General features: G+C 38.3%; 1 protein-coding gene across 5 annotated transcripts; it reads right to left on the reverse strand.

Annotated features, from left to right (window-relative positions):
* Window positions 1-1,737: 1,737 nt before the first annotated feature.
* Window positions 1,738-6,789, reverse strand: dusp12 (dual specificity phosphatase 12). 5 transcript variants are annotated; one of them, XM_063461901.1, is made up of 8 exons: window positions 6,622-6,789; window positions 5,553-5,847; window positions 5,298-5,411; window positions 5,033-5,151; window positions 4,819-4,906; window positions 3,219-3,310; window positions 2,278-2,357; window positions 1,738-2,125 (listed from the first exon to the last, which is right to left on the reverse strand). In XM_063461901.1, exons 2-8 carry the CDS (start codon window positions 5,813-5,815, stop codon window positions 1,982-1,984), a joined length of 900 nt encoding a protein of 299 aa, XP_063317971.1. In that variant the 5' UTR covers window positions 5,816-5,847; window positions 6,622-6,789; the 3' UTR covers window positions 1,738-1,981. The 5 variants fall into 5 exon arrangements, with proteins under 5 accessions (XP_063317971.1, XP_063317968.1, XP_063317969.1 ...); XM_063461898.1 differs by having other exon boundaries at window positions 1,739-2,125; window positions 5,553-5,817; window positions 6,666-6,789; XM_063461899.1 differs by having other exon boundaries at window positions 1,739-2,125; window positions 6,666-6,789.
* Between the last annotated feature and the right edge of the window lie 3,836 nt (window positions 6,790-10,625).

The raw sequence follows: 10,625 nt of genomic DNA on the forward strand, positions 1-10,625 counted from the left end.
GATCTAAAGAGGTCACAGTTGGAAATTCCAGCAGAGATGCCAGAGGAACCAATCACTGACCAAACTGTACACCTGCAAGCTGGTTTTGTATATTTTGGGGGTTTTCCTCTGCTAAATTTGTTGCTGTGTTAAGATGATTAATTCAGAAGGTCTTTCATTCACGGCATACTTCCACTGAATGCCCGGGGGATCCTGTTTTTCCTCTGATCCTCTTGTGCTTTATCCTCTCCAGCCTCTCTCCTCCACAGGATCAGAACAAAATCAGCATTAGATCAGAGTTGGTAAATTAGATAAGTATAATTTAGGTAATGTGATTATTATACTTTGATTTTTATTAATTTTGGATTCTATAACCTGCAAGTCTAAATTGTGGACATTAAATGTTTAACCTTTTGTGAAATGGTTAAAGGTAAAAATCTGGGTATTAAGTCCCTTGTTTTCTGAGTGTAAAAAGCTCTTACAGGTGAAAGAAGGTGAAAGGAGGGAAGACACCGGGACTTCGAGTTAGTCAGAGCTGGGCGAGTCCCCTCATCCACTGTTATGGCTGCAGGTACAGCCACACAGTGGTAATAGTGTTACAATAGAGACTTACATTTACATTTTTCTTTCTTTAAATATAGGATTTAATTTACAGGATAATAAAGAATTGGTTTTGGTTTAGAATTAATTCATTTATACAATCACATAATACACTATTCTAAAATAAGTGCGCAGATTTTAGTTTACACTGTTGTGCATCTATGATTTAATCTTTCTTTGTTTTCTGAGTTACCTCAGTGGCAGCTGCTCCCAGTCCCTTGGTTGATGAGCCAAGAGGTGGAAAAGCGTGAAGCAAGCCTATATGGAGACCTGCAAATTGGGTCATACCACAACTCTGGATCATGGGGGGGGGGGATGGAATTTCTTATGTTAGCTTCAGTTGGGTTTTTGTGTGTTCTACCCCTTTGATTGTTGTATAATTTAACCAAGTTTGTTTTGGGGTTAAATAAAAAGCCTTTTTTTGGGCTTTAACCTGTGGCTGATGTTCCTTCATTGCTTGGTTCATCACATCCACATTGGCTCCATCTGAACTCTGACCCACAGGCTCAGAGGATAAAACTTTTTAAAAATAGTGCCGACCCAGACTTCCTGTATTGGGGCTCTGGGCTTTGAAGATCGACAGCTGTAATAGGCCTAGGCTGCTGGGGGCTTCTATGATGTGCTTAGTGTTTCTTCTTCACTCACCTCTTTTAAGTTACTGGGTGTTTTATATGCCATTTTGCATTTAATCATTACTTATGATTAATCTCGCTTCCATAGCTTGTCTGTTGCCCTGTCTCCCTCCCCTGACTCTGTGACTCTTTTTTTTTACTGTTGGGGTTTTCTCTCAACAATTTTAGGGTCTTTACCTTACAAGATAAACCAATTTGAGTCAATTGTTGTGATTTGGTGCTATATAAAGAAAATGTAAATGTTTTCAATTATCCGTTTTTCTTCAGTGTGGGCTCATTGATCCCATGATAACTCACGCTGCAATTAATCTGTATAAAAAGTTTACTTTAAGACTTTCAACTAGGACAGAATGAGACAGGTGATTATCAATGTCAGGAAACAGCATAACGATTCAGTGCTGCAGCACACGAATAAGTGCATTTGCTTAGGATACACATTGCTCCTTTCATAGCTTAAACATGAAATATTCAAATTCAAAAGAAACATATGGTCCACTCTTTGTGTGAAAGGCAGACATTTTCTTTTTTATTTGTTAGTTTATGGTGAAAAAACCCCAGATACACACACAGTATTTGTTGTATACTAATCAGTGAAACATAAAAGTACCTGCAACAGTTCTTAGATAAATGATATTTACATTTATATTTATTTACATTATGTATTTCAGATAATCATCCAAATCAGTCATTCTAAATTGAATCACTTTTTCATGTTACAAACTGGAGTATGTCTTTATGCATGATGATTATTCCCTTTCTTACAGAAAGTGTTATTTCATTATGTTCAGCTGCCAGATCTTGTCCACTCTGTTGTGGTGCAACTGGAAGGCGGGAGTGACCCAACGGCCACACGAACACTGATCTCCACACCAGCTGAATGAGCCCAGCTTACAGTTACACTTAGGACACAGCAGCTACACACACACACAAATATATAAGAGAAAGGAAGAGAGAATGAACAAGAACTGTAAATTAGCAAAAGGTGGTCATATCAAACATTCATATTTGCTCAAAAGTTGTTGGGGGGTAACAAACGATGCAAGAGAAAAGATGACAAGTTTTTTACCTGTCCATCCATCACTCCAAGTAAGGCTTGCTCCATCCATTGCACTGGCTCAATAAAGTATGATGTACACTGGACCTCTCCTGAACAACAACACATCGAAAGATTACAAGTTCAGTAAGTGCGATTACTTTGTAGTCTTTTTTATGGATGTACTGTGAAGCCAGTTTGAAACAGTCAAGCTTTCTTCAGTTTAGCCATGTCAACACAATGTAAAATCATATCAGAGATAACAAGTAACAACAATGGTGATCAGTTTTCCTTGCTAACTCAGACTTTCTGCTTTAAGATATGTGCAAGCTCAAATAAAAGAGTCTGTTTAATGCATTACTTCACTCTTTATCCTTTCACAAAATGACCTATTTATTCAGCTGTCCCTGTCATAAAACTAAGAAAACACAAATATCTTAAAATCTATTTTAGAAATCAATCTGAAACTTGCTTAAAACTAAAAAAATTATATTATTATTTATTAGATGAAAAACAAACTGAATTCATGTTTTTAATGCCAAAATTTGAGCCGTCACACTTCTCTGACAAGTCATAAATTAAATTACTCAACATTCAACCACTAGAATTTTTTTTAAGGAATGCAAGTAAATAAATAACTAAAACTAAATCTCTTGAAAAAAAAAAAGTGCTTTACTATTGTTTTTCAGCTTTATTGCAAAAAAGTTCATTTGAAAGTTCCTGGATAACATCAGTAATTATATTTTCTGATTAACTAGCTTGTAAATATAGGTGGGGCATCTGTTAATAGAAATATGAAATATGGTAATATTAATACTGTTAATCTGGGGCAGTTGTATCTCTGCAACATAAAAAAGAACATGTGGGTGAAAAAAAGTCAATGAAATGTTTAAAAAAAAAGAATACCCAGATACTAATTAAAAATGACATTGTCAATAATTTATTGAGTGAATGTTCACAGTATGTCTTCTTACCAGTAAGGTTACTGGCCTTTTTGTGACTAAAGGCCGAAGCTCCTTCTCCTACTAAATGACTGAGAATACTGGAGCCACGAAATAGAGTTCGACTGCAAGGAGAAAGTGGAGGTTACTGCCTGCAGAAGCTGTAGCTCAAACTGGCACACACACCAGGCTGAATACCCCCTTTTTTCCATTCAGAAGCAGAGTCACTCAGTTCCTTGGATTCCTTAGATTACATTAGGAAATTACATATCCTATCCAAGATGTACAAATTTCGAGACAATACCAGGATACATTGGTGTGAAAAAGTGATTGCCCCCTAACCATAATAACTGGTTGGGCCACCCTTAGCAACAACAACTGCAATCAAGCGTTTGCGATAACTGCCAATGAGTCTCTTACAGCAACATGGAGGAATTTTGGCCCACTCATCTTTGTAGAATTGTTGCAATTCAGCCACACTGAAGGCATCAGTTTCGTCCACAAACCTTTTTGATGTGACCCTCTTAGCTCCTCCTGCATCAGGTGAGACAATGATGCAGTTTTTCCACAGCATCTCAATCGGATTCAAGTCAGGACTTTGACTAGGCCACTTCAAAGTCTTCATTTTGTTTTTCTTAAGCCATTCAAAAGTGGACTTGGTGTGTTTTGGATCATTGTACTGATGTAAAACCCAAGTGCGTTTCAGCTTGAGGTCACGCACAGCTGCCCGGACATTCTCCATCAGGATGTTTTGGTAGATGACAGAATTCATGGTTCCATTTACCACAGGAAGTCTTCCAGGTCCTGCGGCAGCAAAACAGCCCCAGACCATCGCACTACCACCGCCATTTTTTACTTACTGGTAATGATGCTCCTTTTCTGAAATGCTGTGTTACTTTTATGCCAAATATAATGGGACACACCTTCCAAAAAGCTCAACTTTTGTCTCGTCAGTCCATAGGGTATTTTCCCAAAAGTATTGGGCATCTTCAAGATGTTTTCTGGCAAAACTGAAATGAGCATTTTTGTTCCCTTTGCTCAGCAGTGGTTTTTGACTCTGCCACGCAGGCCATTTTTGCCCAGTCTCTTACTTATGGTGGAGTCATGAACACTGACCTTAACTGAGGTACATGTGACCTGCAGTTCTTTGAATGTTCCTCTGGGGTCTTTTGTGACCTCTTGAATAGGTCATTTCTGCGCTCTTGGGGTAATTTTGGTCAGCCGGCTACTCCTGGGAAGTTTAACCCCTGTTCCGTGTTTTTGCCTTTTACAGAGTTGTGTAGGAATTTTCCAGACTGACAGTCACTTTTTCACACAGGGCCCTGTACGTTTGGATTTGTTTTCCCCTTAAAAATGAACACCTTCATTTAGAAAATGCATTTTGCGCTTACTTTAAACATTTAAGTGTGACAAACAAAACCAAAAAAAGGAAATCAGGAAGTTGGCAAACACTTTTTCACAACACTGTAAATAGTTTGCTATGATCGGCTGTGAGTCATAAATTAAACTGTGGACTGTTGAGCTATGAAGTAAAATCATCAACTTAACAAACTGTTTTTGTTTTTGTGTGTGCCATCAGCTTATTCCTATTAAAGACACATGTAATTGGAAGCATTCAGCTTCCATCTTTCACCTGCACTTCCTGCATCGATAGGATGCTTCAGAGGAGCTGGAGTGGGCAGGGTCAACAGCAAACACCTCCCTAGGCACCTTCTGTAACTCTGCTCAAACACATGCACACATACAGAAAGGAAACATATAATTTAAGAACAAGAAAGCACAACAAAAATAATGAGAAGTGCTCAAATGTTTAACTATAATCTCAGAATGTGTGCATGTGTGGTTACCAGGGTATTTTTCAGTGATCTTGGTCAGTCTGTATTGTTTGTACAGAGGACTGGAGGTATCCACCTCACACTGCATTGCTTCGTACAGACACAACTGCTCCTCAAAACCACTGTTGACCCTAAAAGACATACATTTCAGCAAGTGTGCTTTAGAGAATTTTTAAAAAATATAAATTTTATGTGTGGAGTAAGAAATATAATCTCTGGGGGATTTAATAAACATTAAATACAAATAATAGTACTTTAAAGTGAAACACACACTTACTGTACATCTGGTTTGAGACTCTTTAGTCTATGATAAGCCTCAGTGAATCCCAGTTTGTATCTCTTCATTAGATAAGCAGTAACAATGGTGGCACTGCGACTCCGACCGGCCTGACTAAAACACACACAAAACCATGTTTGCGGTTTGCCACGTAACGCGATTATTTCACATTGCATGTTTTCACAAGCTTGAGTAAAATAAAAGGAGCATTTTTTAAATCACAATATTGCGATTTGATATATAAAATTGCCTTACCAGTGAACCAGTGCAGCCCGGCCACCATCTACACCCTCTTTAATGAACCGGAAACTGGTGTCCATGTAACTGAGGAGGTCAGAAGTCTCTTCATCCGAGACATCAATCCACTTCCTAACAAAGGCTCTATCATCAGGAAACAGTGGGCTGGGGTCTACAGAATCTACAGACAGGATGTGACTGATGTTCACACTGACCAGTTCCTGGTGGTCGTTGAGGTTAGCTGCAGTGCCAATGTACAGCCCGGGGTCCACCAGAATCATGACTGCAGAGACAAACCCAGTAACACTAATGTCTGTGCAGAAAATATGGCCAGAAAAACATCAAGAAGTCATAAATGAATCCGGACATTCTTCCAGGCACTAACAACACAAAGTAGAACGGAGTAAATGGCTGTGTCTATAACCATTTTTGTAGACCACATTTACAGCTTTAAACATTCTGATCACTGCCCAATTTCTCAAATCAAACCTTTGTATTTTTTTCCCCTTTGGATCATCTTGGCATTTCATTTGTTAGATACCAATTTAAAATAAGGAGATTAAAATGTGAACATAAAAACAACAATAAGCATCAAAAACAAAAAATACTTTTATACATACATACATACATACATACAAGTATAGGAATAGAATACAACTATGTTTTAATCTTAGAAGCAAATTTGGACCGCTGTCTGAATTTTAATTTCAAAGGTCACCTGGACACAAAAAGTGTCGAATCATCAAACAGTTTGCTGTCTTTGGCTTAAAATACGGTTTTTATTAAAAGCTTTTCCTCTTGAAAGCCACTTCTGCCACCATCGTTGCTGTTATTCATCAACTGATTACCAATCAGTGCCATGTTTCTCTATATATTGTCTCTGACACAGCAAAGGATTAAAAATAGGATGCTTTGGTTCAAAGAAACCGTCACTAGTATTATTTTCAAGTAACTAGTTTTGTTTTCTGTGTCGCAAGTAGTGATCGTCTTTGGTTCAGTTCAGTTGCCAAAATATGAATCTGAACTTTCACTTTAACATCTACATTCTGACAACCCACACACTCTCACCCTCACATCGTTCACTCACTCGCGATCTCTCGCAGTCGTTTTCGCCTTTTTCCTGATTCTCACCTGCTTCGCCTTCTAGTGTGTAACACAGCTACTGATTTAAGAGAAAGTGAGTGCAGTGAAATACGTTACAGACTCAAATATAATCCCAAAAAGTTAACGTGTAGTCTCTGTATCAGCATTTGGTTCCTGTTTTAAAATGCTCGGTCGGAAACGTAGACATGTCGTTAGTTCCGGCCTCGATACTTTGAAAATAATTTCAATAAGTATAATAAGTATGGCAGAAAATTAAATAGTCAAAACGTATTTACATATACGCTCTATGTACAGCCAGTATCTCTGACGTTAAACAAATCAAGAGGAACACAATGGTGAATACTAAATTTGAGTCATTTTATTGATAAAGGGTTTTTTTTTTAGTTGTTTTTCCCACCCACCCCTATCGATCATACCCCAGAAAAGTATTATTAATTAAAGATAAACTAGACAACGCTCGGAGAGCAATACAAAAATTCCAATAAATAAATAAATAACCTGGAGACCCTCTTGGCTCTTGGTTAGGGTGAATTTTTAATTTCTCTTAGCTATTTGTAATTAGCTGAACATGAAAAGTATGTTAACTACATTTAATTTTGAAAGAGGAAGTCTTACTTTGTTTGATAGTTCTTACATCATTTTAATAACTTTTCAAATGGAATTTACAACAAAGATAAAGTCAACATCCCTTTACAAAGTGATGTAAAACACAGAATGAAGTGCAGAAAAGCCAAAATGTTATGTGAGGACACAGGGTCTGGGCAGATTAAGTAAAAAAGGGGAAAAGGACTTTGAAGTATTTACATATGGGATTTGATTGAGGCACATGTTTTCCTGTCACTTAGGAGCTCCCCCCACCCCCCATATTTTGAACCATATTTTGTGTCCTGTCTGCTCTGTATTCCAATTATTTGAATGACTTGCGGATATCAGAACGGCTGCTGAGTTCAATAACAGACAGAAAAGCAACATTTCAAACTGTGATTTTTCATTTCTGCTCAAACCTTTTTCCACTTCATGTGAGACTGATTAATTTCTGTTTCACGGTCCTCATTGTCATTGACAGATTCCCTGATAGTGCCTTCCACAGAAAAATATTGTGTTCCTTTTCTTTCTGTGCTAAAAGCAGGGAAATTAAAAATACATTACAAGCCTATGTTGTGCATAATATGTGACAACATTCAAACAAAATGATAGGAAAACACATGTGAAATGTAGCCATCACAACCACTCAACCTGGGCTGTCCCCTTGATGTACTCATATCTGATCCTGTCCCTCTTGCTCACTCCCAGTGAAAACCTTCAGCTTTGCCAGCTCCAGTTTTGCTTCCAGACTATTTGTCAGAATCACCAGATGCTGGCAGATGTGTAAAACTAACTGTTTGGTGGTGGCTATGGCGGAGCTTCCACAGAGGTCAGCAGGTGGATGAGGCAAAGGGGAGGACCCGTGGCGGCCGCCGGGCTGGCCGCGTTTTGTATTGAGCTGAAAAGGAAGCGATTTGTTCCGTACTTCAGCTAGAATGAAAAAAAAGACACAAAGTTGGAGTTATTCTGTGTCTTTACACTGCACTGCTGCCTCTTCTTTTCTTATTCTCTCCCCTCCCTCTCCTGTTGCTACTTGATGTCAGTTTGGATATCCTGGTGAGAGGGAAACATGAAGATGAAACCCGGAAATGTCCTTACAGAATCATCAGAGCTGAACAGGTGATGGAGAAACAGGTTTACCTTTTAGGTGACATGAATGAGTTGAAGGGAAGTTATGAACTGTTTCTGAGAGACAAACACCAGGATCCTTTTCTAGGTAGCTCACAGCTGGTAACTGTGCAGGGGCGGGTCTAGCAAAGTTTTACCAGGGGGCCAGGTAGGGCATTAGCAGGAAAAGGGGGACACAAAGAAATACTTTTCTTTCTTATTAAGTGTGCCTATGCCAAGAGGCACACTTATTACTATTCATCGGATTTATTAAGTGTGCCTATGCCAAGAGGCACACTTATTACTATTCGTATTATTATTATTCTCCATCTTCCGCCTAAATTTCGCCGTGTAACTCGCCCCACAGTTTTGAGACAAGCTTCATATATGTTACCTCATTTTGTGCGGCTGGATCTGGAATGGAAGTAATCATAACTTCTATACTTTTTGAGATATTGAATTTTTCATGCAATATTTTTTGCCCATTTCTGCCACATTATCAGTGGGGTCACTAGTTTTCCTTGCCCGGTTGAGCTATGTTTTAGCTCAGTAAGATGAGCAGCCGTTCTCAGAGTGGGAGGCTCAGGTTCAAATCCCGCTTATGGCAACATTTCTTTCAGTTAACAGTTAAACTTCTTTAACTCAATTTCAGCTTTTTCACCCCTTTTCAGCAAAATTTTCAGTTTTTTCACCCCTTTTTAGCACAAATCCCAGCTTTTTCAGCTATTTTCAGCAAAAACATCTTTTCAGCAGAATTCTGAAAAGAGTTCTGCAGAAATTCTGCTGATTGAACTCTTTTCAGCAGAATTTTCACCTCTTTTCAGCCCAAATTCTGCTTATTCACCTCTTCTGCAAAATTTTCAGGCTTTTCACCTCTTATTAGCACAAATCTCAGCTGTTTTCAGGAAAAACTCTTTTCAGCAGAAATTCTGCTGATTCACCTCTTTTCTGCAAAATTTTCAATTCAATTCAATTCAATTCAATTTTATTTATATAGCGCCAAATCACAACAAAAGTCGCCTCAAGGCGCTTTATATTGTACAGTAGATCGCACAATAATAAATACAGAGAAAAACCCAACAATCATATTTTCAGCCTTTTCTCCTCTTATCAGCACAATTCTCAGCAGCTTCTGCTCATTTCAGCAGAATTGTCCGTCTCTCCACCTCTTCTTTGTGAGAATGAGTTTGACTCATTGAGAGTGACTTTGGCTTAGTGAGATGAGTAGCCGCCTTGAGACTAGAAGGGCCAGGTTTGAATCCTACCCATGGCAACATTTTTTTCAGCAACAATTTCTCTGTCTTTACCCCTTTCAGTAGAATTTTTGGCTCTTCACCACTTTTCAGCAAAAAAATTCTGCTTCTTCACCTGTTTTCAGCAGAATTTTCAGTTTCTTCACCGCCATATAACTTTTTGCAAGTTTTCAACTTTTTCAGCTTTTTCAGCAGGCAACTTCAGCGTTAAGGCATCCACACAGCATTTTCGCAGGAAATGCAAATTTTTCTAGTTATTATTTTCCTTTTTCCGCCTAAAATTTCGCCGCGTAACTCGCCCCACAGTTTTGAGACAAGCTTCACATATGGTATATCATTTTGTGCGGCTGAATCAGGAATGGTGTGCTATGACTTTTGGTGTTTTTTACTTCTATAGTTTTTTAAATATGAATATTTTAATGCAAGTTTTTGCCCATTGAAATGAATGGGAAGGCTTCATTGTGTGGATGCCTCAAGGCATCCACACTATTGTTTTCCTGTTTCTCTTTATTCTTTATCTTTATTCTTCTAGTTGCTCCGTTCTTTGCCGCTTAACTACTCCCTCAGTTTTCAGCCGATTTTCTCAGTTCAAACTTTAAAAAATTCTGCTCTTTCTGCTAATGTGTGCTATGACTTTTGGTGCTCATAACTTCTATACTTTTTGAGATATTGAATATTTTTTGCAATATTTTTGCCCATTGAAATGAATGGAACACATTATAAATGTGGTCACTTATTTCTGCTCGCCGGGCTGAGCTGTGTTTTAGCTCAGTGAGATGAGCAGCCGTTCTCAGACTGGGAGGCCCGGGTTCAAATCCCGCTTGTGGCAACATTTTTTTCAATTAACAATTAAACCTTTTTTAACTCTTTTCAACACAAATTTCAGCTTTTTCACCCCTTTTCAGCAAAATTTACAGTTTTTTCTGCTGTTTTCAGAAAAGAACTCTTTTCAGCAGAAATTCTGCTCATTCACCTCTTTTCAGTGCAAAGTTCTGCTTCTTTCCATCTTTTCTAGAGAAATTCTGCTCATTCACCTCTTTTC

The sequence above is a fragment of the Pelmatolapia mariae genome, linkage group LG18 (genome assembly GCF_036321145.2).
Source record: "Pelmatolapia mariae isolate MD_Pm_ZW linkage group LG18, Pm_UMD_F_2, whole genome shotgun sequence".
NCBI lineage: Eukaryota > Metazoa > Chordata > Actinopteri > Cichliformes > Cichlidae > Pelmatolapia > Pelmatolapia mariae.

Coding starts and splice junctions, on each gene's coding strand:
- dusp12 (XM_063461901.1), bottom strand. CDS start 5,815: ATGATTCTGGTGGACCCCGGGCTGTACATTGGCACTGCAGCTAACCTC. Junction 5,152..5,297: donor AGTCTCAAACCAGATGTACA/GTAAGTGTGTGT, acceptor TATGTCTTTTAG/GGTCAACAGTGGTTTTGAGG. Junction 4,907..5,032: donor GATCACTGAAAAATACCCTG/GTAACCACACAT, acceptor GTGTTTGAGCAG/AGTTACAGAAGGTGCCTAGG.